The 17,488-nt window shown below is 38.6% G+C and overlaps 1 protein-coding gene across 3 annotated transcripts in view; it reads left to right on the top strand.

The window, feature by feature from the left end:
- The window catches only part of TMEM135 (transmembrane protein 135), a 417,387-nt gene that overhangs the window by 381,350 nt on the left and 18,549 nt on the right, over positions 1-17,488 (top strand). For all 3 annotated transcript variants that reach the window (XM_050941833.1, XM_050941850.1, XM_050941841.1), the window contains 3 exons: positions 6,408-6,449; positions 7,235-7,381; positions 12,371-12,440. In XM_050941833.1, coding sequence (XP_050797790.1) covers positions 6,408-6,449; positions 7,235-7,381; positions 12,371-12,440 — 259 coding nt within the window. The remainder of the gene's footprint in view (positions 1-6,407; positions 6,450-7,234; positions 7,382-12,370; positions 12,441-17,488) is intronic.

The following is a 17,488-nucleotide window of genomic DNA, read 5'->3' as shown; positions in this document are numbered from 1 at the left end:
GCTCTACCTGGTTCTTTTTTGGGTAGCATAGATGCTTTCTATTGGTCCTATGTATATCAAAGATTCCTTTCTGCAGGGTGTGTAAGCTTTGAGACGATATTCCCTTTGAGATGATATGATTTAATTAGAGAATTGTAGTTGTTATTAACAAGGCCAAACTGATAAAGAAAAAATAGATTATTCCAATACTTTCTTGCTAAAGCTGCCTAATTAGTAGAGATGGACTAAAGAAATAGTGTTTGAATCCAGATCTGGTTTCAGATGACATATATTACCTGCTGACTGAACAGTAGATATAGTTCATGTTCAGAATAAGTGTCACTGAAATGTTGTAAACTGTTCACAAAAGATTTGAGCCCCAAATGTCAAAACTTACACATTTTAACCTCTTGGACTACATTTGGAAATGGATCAGGAAAATAGGCTTGTTATGGTTCTAGAGCCCACACAGAATCAAAACCACATGTGTGGGTTTTGATCCAAGGTTTCAAATCAGAACCCAAAAATTTGGGTTGTGAGTTCACATTTGAGGTTTGGTTTCCATCTCTAATGGTAAGACACTGTAGCAAATTATTCTCTGATCCATTCTGTGTAAATCTGGAGCAACTAACTCCATAGAAGTTATTGGAGTCACTTTGTGTTTACATTGGTGTATCTGAGATGAATCTGGTTCTTGTTGCAAAGCTCAGTTGCAGTGAAGAGTCAGTGCAGATTTAATAAAGCTTACCAATGCTTGTTGTTAGAAATGCTGGCTTAACAGCTAAAAGGCCTGCTCACCCGGTGTGAACACCAGAAAGAGCTATTAAAGTTTGCTTTGGCCTCAGCTATTAAAGCTGCTTTGGCCTCACCAGAGAGAGAGGTTGGCTGTACCTTTGTCCATATATCTCTGATATTTCATTTTATACAAGGAGGCTTATGGTAAAGATATTATTGGCTTGGAATGAATAGATTTGAGACGCCATTTGATCCCATTGAGTAATATGTATCTCTTTCAGGTCTTATGGGAGAGTTTAACATTACTGAACCTCACCTCCATATTTCAAAGCCATCAAATATACAAGCAGTTCTCAGATGGCTTGCAGCAGAACTAAACTTGGGCTAATAATACCTGTTTACATGCCCACGTCGTTGGGTCAAAATCATCGTGGAGGTGGCCCAGACATCCATTATGTCCACTTGAGCTTCAATGTCTCATGGATCATATAGAAACCATTTTTCTCCAGAGCTATTAATTAAAAATCCACCCTTTCTTTCCCAATCCATTTGATTCTGACAGGCAAAAAAAATTATTGTGAGCTGGTGGGTGCAAGAGATATTGATAGGATAGGTAAAAAAAAATAATTGTATTGAGAATGACAGGAGAGAAATAGGAGAAAGGAAAGAGAAACTGTAGAGGAAGCGCTTAGAATAATACTATCAAGGAAAGGAGAAAAAGAAGTTGCAAGTGGGTAGAAGGAGAGAGAAGGAAAAGAGGAGACAGACACAGAAAATGACACATTGTATGTTCTAGTAGGACACAGTGGAAGGAAGCAAGGAAAGGCAAGATGTTACAACAGAAGCAAGAGAGAGTGTAACCTGCATTTAAAGTGTATAAAATAGGAAGTTGGTTGACAATGCATTACAAGAAGTACAGTTCACAATGAAGAGTGGACAACTTTTACTCCTTAAAATTGCAGGGGCTGTGGTTTGTGGGGCATGGCTTCATGATGTGACAACTTGGGCATTTTCTCCTCTTGCTACTAGGCTTAGTCTTTGAATTGGTAGGTGACACCTACTTTATACATTAATCCTTCTTAAGCATATTCTTTCACAACCAGTAAATTGTTAGGCCATGGCACTACTTCTTCCTGCAAAAGAGTGAGCTTAATTCCCAAAGCACACAGCCATAATGAAGTTCAGTGTAGGGAAAGTTGAATTTTCTAATTTACTTTTACCTTGAAGGATAACATAAGTAATTGTGATTTTTCAGTAAATGTGTCACATTCTCCTGACAAGTACAGTGGGTGAAACAACAGTAATTAAACTCTTTTCCCCAGCTGACTTCTTGAGCAGAGCATGTCAGTCAGTCACAGAGGGTGAGCCTTTAGAAAGGTCTTAGCAAGGAATGTCAATAAAAGAAATTGAAAATATAATAGCTGGCTTTTAGCTCTACAGCTTGGTGAGGAGACCTCTTCCCTTCCCCACACATTGGTTGGAGATTAAGCGTGACTCTCTCAACCAAATTTGAGTTGATTCAAGACTTGACTGTTAAGCCTGACAGAATTTTGCTTCCGCACAGGAGAGCTGTGCTAGATTGTGGCAAGAGTAGCTCCCTTTAGGGGAAAGAGTGTGTGTGTGTGTGTATATGTGTGTGTGGCCTCAAGTTATATTTTTCATCATCTGATATTTTGGATAACATGGGCCAGAGTCTCCCGTGTGCCAAGATCTGTTGGGCACAAGAAGTTGGAGGATCCCTGGACTGTTTATGGGGTTGTCACACTCACCCAAATGTAGTCCTGACTTAAGTTAGAGTATCCTAGAGCTCTGCTCCATTCCCTCTTTCTTCTGTCGTACCCCTGGACTAGAAAGAGACAGTTGGCATAGGAGCTGGCTCACCTGGCTTTGCATCAGTGGGTAATTCCCTTCTGGAGGGAAAATTCTCAACTGGCCAGCTGCAGCCAGAGTATGGGCCCTTCATGCTGCTCAGGATGCCCAAATTATACAAAGTTGGGGGGTTGAGAATCTGGCCCAATGACTTTCAGGGCTGTGAGAAAAGATGTCATATGCTGAATGTATGTTAGCAGTTTAGAACATGGAAATGATTCACAGATTTCAAGCTCAGAAGGGACCGTTGTGATCATCTAGTCTGATCTCCTGTATAACACGGGTCATAGAACTTTACCAAGATAATTCCTATAAGATATCTTTTAAAAAAATACCCTGATTTAAAAATTGTCAGTGATGGAGAGTCCACCACAACCTTTGGTAAATTGTTCCAATGGCAATTACTCTCTCTCTTAAAAATATATGCCTAATTTCCAATCGGAATTTGTCTAGCTTCAACTCCCAACCATTGGATCGTGTTATACCTTTCACAGCTAGATTGAAGAGCCCATTGTCAAATATTTGTTCCCTATCTAGGTACTAATATACTGTAATCAAGTCACCCCTTAACCTTCATTTTGTTAAACTAAATAAATCTGAGCTGTAAATAGAACTCCAAAAGAATGATATCTGTAATATTGCTTATACGGTAGGCCAGTGGTTCTCAACCAGCGGTCCGGGGCCCCCTGGAGGCCGTGAGCAGGTTTCAGAGGGTTCGCCAAGCAGGGCCAGTGTGGGACTCTGTGGCCCAGGGCAGAAAGCTGAAGTCCCACCACATGGGCTGAAGCCCAGGGCCCTGAACCCTTCCACCTGGGACTGAAGTCAAAGCCTGAGCAACTTAGCTTCCTGGGGGCCTCTGTGGCACGGGGGGCCCCGGGCAATTGCACTGCTTGCTACCCCCTAATTCCGGTCCTTGCTTTTATATGCAGAAAACTAGTTGTTGTGGCTCAGGTGGGCCGTAGAGTTTTTTTATTGCATGTTGGGGGGGCCTCAGAAAGAAAAAGGTTGAGAACCCCTGCATTAAGCCATATATGTAACTGGTAGTGCATTTTGTCTGGAAATTTTCACATGAATACAATGGTAAATAATAGTGATACCATAACTCTGATAATGACTCTCACACAAACTAATAACTAGGTGGGAATTAATTATCACAGATGGCTAATAAAGATAGGCATTATGAAAGGTTGTACAGAAATGTTTTTAATGTTTCCTAGGGTAAGTGCTTGGCATTTGAGTAACTTAGATGTCTGGTAGTGTTTTAAGATCAGTGCCGCATTTATTAATTGTCGTCTTTGATGCGAGTTTAAAAGAAAATTACTAGTGAAACGATGTTGGTCAAGAATTCTCCCAGATCTGTCTCTGCTTGAGTAACAGTTGATTAGGGACATCTACTGGTGTAATGATGTAATAATTGTTGCAGCATTTGCAAACTGAAGCTGCAATATTGAGGCAAAATGACTTTTCCGGGTTGCACTCTAATTGCTTTACTGTTTGTATAAAACTCTCCAAATGACTGTGTGTGTATTTAAACTTCAATTGCACATTTTATTTGTTTGTATTCTGAGCAAAGAAGACTGCCACGTGAAAAAATAAAATGGGAAACTAAGGCCCCAATTTTAGTTGATCGCCTGCACGCAGATTGTATGGAACTCCCTGAAGTCAGTGGGGTTTCACACAGGCACCCACATGCTGTCAATTGCAGGATCGGGGTCTAACTCCTGATACAGGAGGGTTTTAATTTGTTTATTTATTATTATTAGAGCTGGGTGTCAGGACTCCTGGGTTCCATTCCAAGCTGTTCCAATGATTTGCCATGTGATTTTGGATGCAAGGCACCTAACTCTTTGTGTCTCAGTTTCTCTCTTTGTAAAAATGGTATGATTATTCTTACCTGCTGTTTCCCCACAGGTGTGTTCTGAGTTTTTAAGTTTATAAAACACTTTTAAATCTTCAACTATAAGGCTCTGTACATTAAAGGTGTTAGTATTAATGGGTTTTTTAATTGTCTGTAAGGTATCATGAACTCCTGTGGTCGTGTATAAAATATGATGTTTTGGGGCACAGCAGCTTTTACAACAGTAACTATATTTGGTTCTGCTTCCCTAATACTGAGTGTAATTATGCTTGCCCGTTCATGAGAGCTTTGCACATACTTGAGAATAAATCCCTTTAAATGTGTGTGTGAGTCTTTTCTCATGTGAAGCAGAAGCATTTCCCAAGGGAACTTAGTGTTGTGACATCTCACCAAGAGCACATGCCGATGCCAGCAAAAAGAAAGACTTTGTTGATTTGTGAATTTCTTTCTTCAGATAAATGTATCTAAACATTTTGGCTGACATTCTGTCATCTTGTGTTCAGGCTTGCTGGGATAAAGGGAAAAGACAGCACGAGAAGCCTTTTCCTCCTCATTAGCACATCCAAGAGCAGGAGGGCAACCGAATGATGGTCTGTGCAGGGTTGTATAACATATATCCAGTGGTACATAGTCCCAGGCAAGCCTGGTCAGCAATCCAAGCCACTTTCCCGTTCCATTCCCCCACTTTCCCATATACATACTGCCATCAGTAGCAGGCACTAAATGCTCTACACCTGCTCCTTTCTTGGAGTAGCAGTTACATGTCCTAGAGATGGTGGTTCCCCAAGGTTTCCTGAGGCATCTTGGCCTACGTGGGCAGCATGGCACAAGGACTTTCTGCTCAACCACTGCTACTCTCCCAGCCTTGGCAACTGGCTTATCATGACGGCAGGATTTTATCTTTTGTTAGTATAAAATGTATTTTTTAACTGATGGAATAAAATTGCATCTTTTCTATGTGTTGCATGTTCTGTCTAGATGCACTTTCATCATGATCTATTCCCCTCTGATTTACAGCCCTCTAAAAAAAAAAATAAATAAAACAAATATCTAGAGTAAAAAGTGCTGCTCTTTGCTTCCCTAGCAGCAGGACACTGGTACGCCGATAGTCATCCAGGAAGAATCCGTAGCAGCTGCAGGCTCCAATTGCAGTCAACACACCCAGTTCAGAAAACATCAAACTCCTGAAACTCCAGTTGCCAATTAAAACATTGGAGTATTAGAGCAAATCTTACACATTTATACCACAATCAACATTTACAAATCTAAGGCCCTTTCTTGCTACCCTTATTCACAAAAGTAGTCCCATACACTCATAGGGAAGGGCTGCAGAACCAGAGCAACTGCCATACAATTGGCATGCTGAGACTTTTACAGTGGAAGTTGTTTCCAGAGCAAGGAGTACTGGATTCAGCTCTCATATGAAGGAAGACACTGGCTCTCAAACTCAGAGTGTGTTTTAAAAAAAAAAGTGTGCAGAACACTTCTCATCCCTTTCAGTAGTTTTATGTTTTGTCAAGATAGTTATACAATTTTTTGTAAAACTAACAAATCCGTGGCCACCTAAGAATTCACATTGTTACTTCTGTAGACCATGGCCAATATTTGTCTCACGGTCACAGCAGGGGTAGAGCCTAGATCTCTCTTCTTTAAAGATCTGCATATCCCTATTAGTTTTGATCAAAGAAGTTTGGATGCAGGAGGTTCTGGGTGTTCTCTGTCCACAGTCTCCCAGGAAATTCCCAAAGGCCATGGTGTGCTTCATGCTAAAAACTGTGGTGTCCCCGTTGGCTGTAAATTAGTTGCATACTTATTTTCCTTTATTGGATTTTGTAACAATCAAATCATTATCCCCAAATTGTTGTTGTTCTTGGGCAGCTTTACATCAATATTTTATCTCTGAGATTTTATTTTCATTGCATGCAGATTGTCACACAAAACCAAAAGCCTAATTTTTTTGTTTCAGGTGCAAAGATGGCTTGAAAGGATTTACATTCTCTGCACTTAAGTAAGTATCTCAAAAAAAACAAACCAGTAGTTTTAGCTCAAATTGTCCGTTTTGGGGAAATGTGTATACTGGAAGCTGCTTTGTAGGAGGCCAGAATTTCCTTAAGAGAAACCGTACTGTTGTAAACCCTTCCTGTATTTTGAGACATATTGCATATTTCAGAGAGGCCATAATATAGAATTGGCAGGAAAGGAGAGTTTTCAAATGTGTGACTATTTTACAAAAGAGGGATTACAATAAATGAATACAGTGCTAATGCGTGGGGGTAGGCGATGTGTGTGAGAAAAGGAGCATTCAACATTTCCTTTTCCAGAGACAGGAATCCTAAATCCCAGCATTCTACTGGGAATAAGCAGAAATCCATTACTACTGTGTCTTGTCCTGGGTCCTGTATGTTTGTTAATATTTATATTTACAAAGCACTGTGGGAATACAGGAGTGGCTCCATTTTACCGGCACCATAGGAGGCATATAGACACAGCAGGTCCATACGCGACGCAGTGCATGGTTAAGTCTTGTATCTGTCATATTAGGGTTTTCTTCCTAGCTCTGCCAGACATTTCCTTGTGCAACTTCTCTGATCCTGTGTTGCTTTTGGTAAAAGGAGGATAATGACACTTACCTGCCTCCTAAATCTGGGACCTCAGGCCGTGCTCAAAAGAAGAGCTGAAAGGTGCAGAAAATTATTAACACTACTCTGTGGAATTCACTTTTGAAAACTTTGTTTTTTTATTTGTTTGTAAAGTAAGAAATATAATTGCCTTGTATTTTCCTTTTCCTTCCAGGTTCATTGTAGGTAAAGAAGAAATTCCCACACATTCATTTTCACCAGAAGTGGCATTTTCAAAAATAGACAGAAAGATAAAGCACCGGGAAGAAGTATCGCGGCGAATGAACATAATTGCTCTAACAAAGAAACTTGTGGACCAAGTGTGAGTACAAAATACCCAGGGTTGTGAGTTCAATCCTTGAAGAGGCCACTTAGGGATCTGGGGCAAAATCAGTACTTGATCCTGCTAGGGAAGGCAGGGAGCTGGACTCAATGACCCTTCAGGGTCCCTTCCAGTTCTATGTAATGGGTATATCTCCATATATTTATATTTAACAACAGTGTTTCATGCTATTTTTAATTTGTGTTCAAGAGATTTATATTTCTTTTATTGAGTAATAGCAATAACAAAATGGTGAGCTATATTAAAAGCAAAGTAAAACAAAGAGAAACCTATTTATTAGCATTAGTTCTATTACTTAAGATATACTATTCACTAACTAGGTAATATAAAAGCAAATAGTATATTTCTTTTAATTTTGGAGCAGTTAGGGTGATATTTAGTACCTAACTGAACACTTCAGTGGCATATAGTGCCTGGGTACAGTATGTCAAATACTTCACAGGGTTTGAGGTTGTATTGTTAGAGTCATGAAGCCATAGCAAAACATTTATATGTTGCTGCTATTATTAATGTTGTGGTTGTAGTCTACATTCAGTGGGAGCTGGCGCCTAATACACTTAGATTGCTTTGAAGAATCTCAGATTTTCTTGTTATTTATTAAGCACCCGCAATGTGCTCGATAAAATTGTTTGAAGAATCCCTCTCCATTTTTTAGTGTTTATTCATAAATATTGCAGCTTTTTTGTACTTTGCTTCTAAATAGATTAGATTTAGTTAATCTGTTTTGTTGATTTCTGATCAATCTTTCCAACATGCATTTAATTTTTTAGACTATGCAAATTACTGAGGGTAACATTTCAAAACAATTTTTCAAAACTAACCTAGGCATTTACGAGAATAAGTCCCATTGAAAATCAGTGGAATGTAGACTGCTAAGTGCCTAAGCCACTTTTGAAAATGAGTCTTAGGGTAACATTTTCAAAAGTACCTAAGTCACTTAGGAGCCTAAATTTTGTAAGTCACTCAGGCACTTTTGTAAATTTGACCCTAAATGACTTTAACTTTAATTGTAGATTTAATTATGATAACTGGAATAAAAACGAAATCAGTTCTAAATTATTGGACCCTTGACCAGAGTGCTTTGGTGTACTCTGTGGGTTTTTTGTCCCTTCCCTTTAAGAAGAGCTTAATGACTGACTACTGCTTCATAAATTCTAAGTTCAGAAGAGACCATTGGGATCATTTAGTCGGACGTCCAGTATAGCACAGGCCATAGAACTTCTCCAAAATAATTCCTAGCGCGTATCTTATAGAAGAACATCCAGTTCTGATTTAAAAATTATCAGTGATGGAGAATTCACTATCGTCCTTGGTAAATTGTTCCAATGGTTAATTACTCTCACCATTAAAAATGTGCGCCTTTTTTCCAATCTGAATTTGTCTAGCTTCAATTTCTAGCCATTGGATCATGTTATACCTTTCTCTGCTGGATTGAAGAGCCCATTGTTAAATATTTGTTCCCTATCTTTGTATTTGTAGACTGTAATCAAGTCACCTCTCTTTGTGAAGCTAAATAGATTGAGCTCCTTGAGTCTGTCACTGTAAGACATGTTTCTAATCCTTTAATCATTCCCATGGCTCTTCTCTGAACCCTCTCCAGTTTATCAACATCCCTCTTGAATTGTGGGCACCAGAACTGGATGCAGTATTCCAGCAGCAGTTGCTGCTGGAATTCCCAGGATAGAGTCTCCAACCCTGTAAATATGGCCTTCGTCTTTGTCGCTTTGATCATTACCATAATACTAATTGCTACATGTGGTGCCAGGCCTATATTGAATGACATATGAGGAACACGCCATTTTAAATTTTTGAAAGCAGGCACCGATGACTCGCCATCCATTATTCCAGAGAAATGGGCAGGTGATTTTAAAACAAAACAAAACAAAACATTTGCCTGTCTCCATTTGTTTCTCTTCGCCTTCTAAATTGCTGTACTTGAACCACTGATCTTTCAAAGTGGCCTTGGATAAGCACAGTTCTGCCATTCACAAAGGAATGCACTTTGGGCAGTGTTGTGGCTCTTCTGCCCATGCTGGAGGAACGTTCCAGGGGTGCTCTTAAAATCCTCACGAGTTTTCACTTACTGCTTCCTCATCCTATTGGAAGTGAAGTGGTCCAGGAACAGCCTTCAACTATCCCCACTTTGGCAGGGAAGTTCTGGGTCAGCTTCTAGTTCATCCTCTCATCTGCAGCAAAAAACATTGGGAGAGCCTTAAACCCCTTGTTTTCTCCCATAGATAAAGGTTTTGAAGTGGGGCAGCAAGGCTTCATCACCTATCTGTCCCTTCTTCATTTGGTAACACAGTTGACCTTCCATGTCCCAAATCCAGCATTACTGCAGTATAAGTCTACAGGTGGAGCACTAGCTAAATCTCCATTGTAATACTTCTGGTGATGGTAAATCAAGCACAGCAGAAACCTCCTTCCAGGCATTTATAGTGAACCCACACAAATAAGAGTAGGTGGGTTGAGCACTCTCAGCTCCTGTTTACTTATATGGGAGAGAAAGGTGTGCAGCCCCCTTTTTAGGACTTGGTCCTTCTTATGGTATGTTCCTGACAGGCAGTAGAGAAACAGATGTTCTAAGTATTCCGTGTTGTGAAAGGGGTGGTGAAGAGCTCTTATTTCAGAGTGGAAGCCCTTCAGATAGAAAGAAACACTTACCTCCAGCATTGAGCTAAGGGATAGCTAGAAGGCCCGTCCCTTTCTTGTTTTTCATACCTATTCTGTTTTAAATACCCCTGATGTGAACTAACTGAAAACAGTGAGGCATGATCAGTGTGTCCCTCTAGCCAAAATGTATTTATTAAACATTAGAAGGCTAAATGATTAACAAATGAGGAGTATACTTCCTTTGTGATTTCCAGATTCCCTCTTCCCATACATTCAAAAACCATTGCATTTTTAATCCTAATACTTTCTCAAGTTTCTCTTCCATATGTTTCCTTTCAGATATAATTGATTCTAAATGTCTGTAACATGATCACGTTCTCGTTACAATTTTTGCTACATAAACTAACCTTGTGGATGATTTATGGCCAATATACTTTACAGTATATGATTCAAAGCTTCCAGGATATTTGACACAGTATATAAATTATGTGATTTATTTTGTATTAAACCACAAATAATTGACTACAAGAAAATATCATTTTTGGAGCTAGTATGAAATGACTTTCCTTTAATTCTGTGTCATACAAGTCTAATTACTGTAAAGTCCACACATCCCATCTTCCCTAAAATCATCTCCACTTTATGCTTTGAGCCAAACCCTAATCCCAAGTAAGGGCCGCAGAAAATCTGTACCATAAACACCTGGACTACACTGCACTGGAATGATCATGGTTGAGAGAGGCCTCTGCAGTCCCCTCCAGTAGGCCCCAGGATGGTTCAGGGAGGGATTGCAGTATGGCCAGTGTATCCCTGGCCAAAACAGCAGCATCAGTCTAATTTGGGTGGGTGGGTGGGAGCGTGTCAGTGATCATAGGCTGCAGAATGGCCCTGCTACAGCTCTATGGCCTTGGAGGGATGATTCATAATTCCTTCCCATTGGCAAAAGTGGAGAATTTACAGGCATAGCCCATTTACCCAAGCTTAGCATGGAAAAGAGGATTGGATCAAAATTCACATACGTGTACTTCTGAAATACTAATAAAGTACTGTTTTATTTGTACAGTACTTTGATGACTTCATAAAAGTACACAGTGCCTTACAGTTGAATCATAGAAATGTAGGACAGGACTTCAAGAGGTTATGTAATTCAACTTCCTGTGCAGAGGCAGGACCAATTATACCTAGACCATCCCTGACTATGTGTTTGTCCAACCTATTCCAGTGATGGGGATTCCACAAACTCCCTTGGAATCCTCTTCCAGTGCTTAACTACCCTTATAGTTAGGACATTTTATCTAATATCTAACCTAAACCTCCCTTGCTACAGATTAAGTCCATTACTTCTTGTGTTACCTTCTGTGGACGTGAAGAACAATTGATCCCCATCCTCTTTATAACAGTCCTTAACATATGTGAAGACTGTTATCAGGTCCCCCCTCAGGTTTCTGTTCTCAAGAGTAAAGGTACCCAGTGTTGTAACCTTTCCTCATAGGTCAGGTTTTCTAAACCTTTTTATCATTTCTGTTGCTCTTCTTTGGACTTTCTCCAATTTGTCCCCATATTTCCTAAGGTGTGGTGCTCATAACTGAACACAATACTCTAGCTGAAGCCTTATCAATGCCGAGAAGAGTGGGACAATTACCCCCCATGTCTTACATACAGTAGTCCTATTAATACACTCCAGACTGATATTAGCCCTTTTTACAGCTGTGTCACGTTGTAGATTTATAGTCAGTTTGTGATACATTATAACTCCCAGATCCTTTTCAGCATTACTATCACCCTAGTCAGTTATACACCAATTTTAGTTTTGCACTTGATTTTTTCCTTCCTGAGTGTAGTACTTTGCACTTGTCTTATTTGAATTTCATCTTGTTGATTTCAGACCAATTTTCCAAATTGTCAGGTTGTTTTGAATTCCAATCCTGTCCTCCAAAATGCTTGCAGTCTCCCCTAGCTTGCATCATCTTCAAATGTATAAGCATACTCTTCTCTCCATTATCCAAATCATTAATGTAAATATTAACTAGTACCAAACCCAGACTGACCCCAATGGGACCCCAGAAGATATGCCCTCCCAATTTGACAGCGAACTATTGCTAACTACTCTATGAGAACAAACTTTCAACATGGTGTGCACCCCTCGATAGTAATTTAATCTAGACTGCATTTCACTAGTTTGCTTATGAGAATGTCATGTAGGACTTTGTCAAAAGGTGGCATGCAAAATAAATAATGGGGAAATAGCAAGAGACTATTGTATACATTTTTAACAAGAGAAAGTTTGCAAAATCTCTAGTAGATTACAGTAAAGCCAGCTGCTGGTTAATATGGATTTTGTTGTTTCTTTTGCAGATGCAAACATGGTCCAAGACATAGATGCTGTAAACATTATGAAGACAATTGCATCTCATATTGCATTAAAGTAAGTATGAATCTGGCATTTTTTTGTAAACACTCACAGAGACTGGTGAAAATGTATAAAGTTTAATACAGAAAAAGAATATGTAAGTTATAATGGGCAAATGCAGATTCCATATGTCTTAGCCTCTGAAGTCTGTTGTTGGTCATGCTTTTTCATTGTAAAAAGAATCAGTTATAAGTTTGTGAAAACCATCTTCTGAGCAAGATTCTTTCTTTCTTTCACTTGGAAATACAATTGCAATAGTCTGAGAACCTAAAGTGAATGGAAAAAAATGGATCAGCAAAAAATAAACTTGTTTAATTACATGGGCCTTCGTAACTGATCCCATTTGCAGCTCTATCCTAAAAAAAGCACCTGGAATGTGCTGTGCTGGGCAGACAGATCAGCAGTGGCACACTTACAGCTGTGCATGTCTGGCACAGTGGTGTTTGATTTTGGACTCGCTTGTCTATTAATTTATTTTAAGGAGTAATGGGAGATTGTCCACAGTTGCTGCAGACAGAGAGAGCTGTCTATGTCCAGTGGCATGAATTAGCCTCTCCATAATGTGGACAGTGCATTTTTTCAGAGGAGTACTGTGTGGAGAAGATTGGCACAGGTGGGACCACCTGCTACGTGGTCTTAGTTTTGAGTGAAACTTCAGCAGATCTTGATTTTTTAATAATCTATATTTTTTTATTTATGGAGAAGCAAAAATTGATTTCTAGGCAGTTTAGCTTTTCCGGATGCTTCTGCTATATTTTATCTTTAAGATGCTTTTTTCCCCACCATTAAAAATAGTCCATTCTGTTAGAATTTATCTCTTTTGGTTTTTTAGTGGCAAGGCTCGCTACATTAAGATAAAGGTTTAGAGGAGGTATAGTACAATAGTTATTTTCTTATATTTATACAGCTCAGTGTCTTATTCAATATTATTTTATCGCTTTTTTGAGCTATGCAATATTTCAGAAAACTCAGTGACAGTGGTAGCCTCTGATTCAACAAAGTATTTAAGTATGTGCTGAAGTTCCATTGAAGTCAGTGGGACGTGAAGGGTTTTGCGGAATAGATCTGGAAATGTGTAATAAAATATTTACAAAATATTCAGGATAATTGTAACTTTTTTTTTTTTACTAAAGATAAAGTGACATAAAAACAACACAACTAGAATAACTAACAGAAAATACCTCCCCCTACACCTTGGGATGAGAAAAGAGAACCACTCAGCACCTGGTTTTTTATTATTATTTTAGTCAGAATTTTCAAAGTTGTGTGCCTAATATATAAATTCTGTAAAATTCCATGTCTTCAGTTGAACTTAACATAGTAGTAACATTAGCATGTGCATAAGTGTTCGTATGATCAGGGCCTAAGTTAAGACAACATATAATTAGCTATTGCACCCCTTCATAGTTAAATGTAAATGTACACATCTAGGAACAAAGGATGTAGGGCCATACTTCCAGGATGTGGGAAGCAGTAACTCTGAAAAAGTTTTGGGAGTCAGGGTGAAGAATCAGCTGAACACGAGTTCCCAATGTAATGCTGTGACCAAAAGGGCTAATGTGATCTTTGGATGCATAAACAGAGGAATTTTGAGTAGAAGTAGAGAAGTTATTTTACCTCTGTATTTGGCACTGGTGTGACTGCTGCTAGAATACCGTGCCCAGTTCTAGCATCAACAATTCAAGAAGGATGTTGATAAATTATAGAGGGTTCAGAGAAGACTCAGGAGAATGATTAAAGGATTAGAAAACCTGCCTTACAGTGATAGACTCAAGGAGCTCAATTTATTTAGCTTAACGAACATAAGAACAGCCATACTCGGTTAAACCGATGGTCCATTTAGTCCAGTGTCCTGCTTCCAGCAGTGGCCCATGTCAGATGCTTCAGAGGGAGTGAACAGAACAGGGCAATTTCTCAAGTGATCCATCCCTTGTCATTCAGTCCCAGCTTCTAGCAGTCAGAGACTGGGGGGCACCAAGAGCATGGGGTTGCATCCCTAAGCATCTTGGCTATTAGCTATTGATGGACCTAGTCTACATTAATTTATCTGATTCTTTTTTGAACTCAGTTATACTTTTGGCCTTCACAACATTCCCTGGCAACGAGTTCCGCAGGTTGACTGTGCACTGTGTGAAGTACTTCCTTATGTTTGTTTTAAATTTGCTGCCTCTTAATTTCATTGGTTGACTCCTGGTTCTTGTGTTATGTGATGGGGTAAATAACACTTCTCTAGTCACTTTCTCACACAATTCATTATCGTTTAAACCTTTATCATATCCTTCCTTAATTATCTCTTTTCCGAGCTGAACAGTCTCAGTCTTTGTAATCTCTCCTCATGGGAGCTGTTCCATACTGCTAATCATTTTTGTTGCCCTTCTCGCTACCATTTCCAATTCTAATATATCTTTTTGAGGTGGTGCAACCAGAACTGTATGCAGTGTTTAAGGTGTGGGTGTACCATGGATTTATATAGTGGCATTATGACATTTTCTGTCTTATTATCTATTCCTTTCCTAGTGGTTCCTAACATTCTTTTAGTTTAAGCAGATATTTTCCGAGAACTATCCGTGATGACGCCAAGATCTCTTTCTTGAGTGGTAATAGCTAATTTAGACCCCATCATTTTGTATGTATAGTTGAGATTGTTTTCCAGTGGGCATTACTTTGCACTTGCCAACACTGAATTTAATCTGCCATTGTGTTGCCCAGTCACCCAGTTTTGTGAGATCCCTTTGTAACTCAGCTTAACTATCTTTTGTAATTTTGTATCCTCTACAAATTTTTCCACCTCACTGTTTGTCCCTTTTTCCAGATCATTTATGCCTATGTTAAACAGCACTGGTCCCATTACAGATCCTTGGGAGACCCTGCTATTTGCCTCCACTGTGAAAACTGACTATTTATTCTGATCCTTTGTTTCTTATCTTTTAACTAGTTACTGATCCATGAGAGGACCTTCCTCCTATTCCATAACTGCTTCCTTTGCTTAAGAGCCTTTGTTGTGAGACCTTGTCAAAGCCTTTCTGAAAGTCCAAGTGCATTATATTCTCTGGATCATCCTTGTCCATGTTTGTTGACACCGTCAAAGAATAAAGTACTTCAAATGTGACTGAGGTTCCCATTGGTCTGAGTGGTGGATGTGATTTGTATTAAAATATAAGGATGAACTGGAAATTGGGTTAGCACTACTGTATATCTGTAACTCAGTGCACTGATTCTGAGTTCAGATTACGAGTTCCTTGGGCCAGTAAGGGCTGGTGACTCCATAGCACCCCCTTTGTCCTACCCCAGGAGCAGTGTTAATGGATGTTAAAGAAGAGGTCACTCCAATGCAAAGCATGATGAGAGGGAAAAGCAACAAGGAAATAGCGGAGTATCTCATACACCTAGCTGTTTCCCAAGCTCCCATCTCACTTCCCTGCCCAAAAACAAACAGACAGACAAAACTAAAAACTTGCTTACAGAAATTAAGTTGAACTAATATTCAGACTGACTTTAAACGAAGAAAAGCAAAGCTCAAAGAAAAGGTTATTCTAGTGTTAGAGAACACCATTACGCCTTTGGATTCATATTTTCATTTTTCATAGGCCTCAATATAGTATCTGATGCATCCAGCCAGATGGGAGGAATTAATGTTTAAGTGGCAGAGACCTCTGAATTTCTTTGCTTTCATAGGTTTGTCATCTCATTATTTTTTGTTTTTATTAATAAAACTAGTGAAAAATATGTTTGTGGAATCATATCCTATTTTGGTTCATATGGATTTTTAAAGATCTGTAGGTTTTTAAGTATGGCTAGTTTTCTGATTTTTAGTCTTGAGCTCCTCGAAAGGTCAGCTCTGGAAAAGATCAGAAATAGGTCTCTACTGGCAGAATTCTAGCATGTTTTTGTAATTCTGTTCTTGAATTGATTTTTAATACGAGATTGTTCTGGTGAACTACTTACAGCCAAAAGTTTTCCTCTGTATTATATTTTCCCTTACCATTGAACATCTTGTCTTCCTATTATCATAGTCATACATACATTACCATCATATTCTCTTTTTCTCTTTCCTGCTCCATATTTAGACACATATTAGCGAGCTAATATAACCTGCAGTAGCCTTTTATCTTTATCTTTGATAGATGGCTAGTGGATCACGTCATTTTCATAAACTTCACTTAGAATTTGAAATAATCTGGGTGTCTTGGCTCTGTAGACTTCTGTGAAGGTTTGTCTAGCCCAACAAAGGCATTTGAAGATCCTTCCCTTTCTCCTTTGATCCACTTGATTCCAGCAGGTAATTTAAAAGAAGATATATGTTAGCCAGCAGTGTGTATCTAAAATGATGAACTTCAGTTTCTGTGTGCCAATACTGATGATAACAGCAGATGAGCAATACAGTTTACCTCGTAATCGTGGTGACTAGAAGGAAATTAGGAGAATACTCCAGTGGTTACAATCTGTTTAATTATTATTTATTTTATTTTATTTCATTATTGTTTCAAGAGATGTGGGATACTATACTGAACAGTTCAATTTGTAAATGATACTACATTTAATTTGAAAACAAATTTATAAAAAAATGGATAGATTTAATACTATTTGGATTCATTGCTACAATTTATCTGACTTCTGGTATATTACTGAACTCTGTTTTGAATATATACATTTCTGGAATTGAGATTTAATACTATTTGGATTCATTGCTACAATTTATCTGACTTCTGGTATATTACTGAACTCTATTTTGAATATATACATTTCTGGAATTGAGTTTTAATACTATCAAGATATTTTTAAAGAATCTTTTTTAAAAAATTGAACTCAGATGATTTTTGCAGATGTGTAATTTAATTGCACTGCTATTTCTGGCTCTTTGTATCAAAATCATAAAATTTCTGCAGTGTAGATGGTTCCTAAGGAAAGAGTTAATATAGAGATTTCAGTGTGTATTAATTTCCCTCTTTTGTGTATTGTTTATATTTTTCTTTTCCCCCACTCATTTGCCTGTGTTCTGATATCTTTCTGTGGAGAATAAAAGTTATAACTGATGAGCTTGTAATTTACAAAACGGAATTTTT

Source organism: Gopherus flavomarginatus, chromosome 1 (genome assembly GCF_025201925.1).
Source record: "Gopherus flavomarginatus isolate rGopFla2 chromosome 1, rGopFla2.mat.asm, whole genome shotgun sequence".
NCBI classification, from domain to species: Eukaryota; Metazoa; Chordata; order Testudines; family Testudinidae; genus Gopherus; species Gopherus flavomarginatus.
Note: the sequence above shows the minus strand (reverse complement) of the source record. Positions and strands in the feature narration are given on the sequence as shown.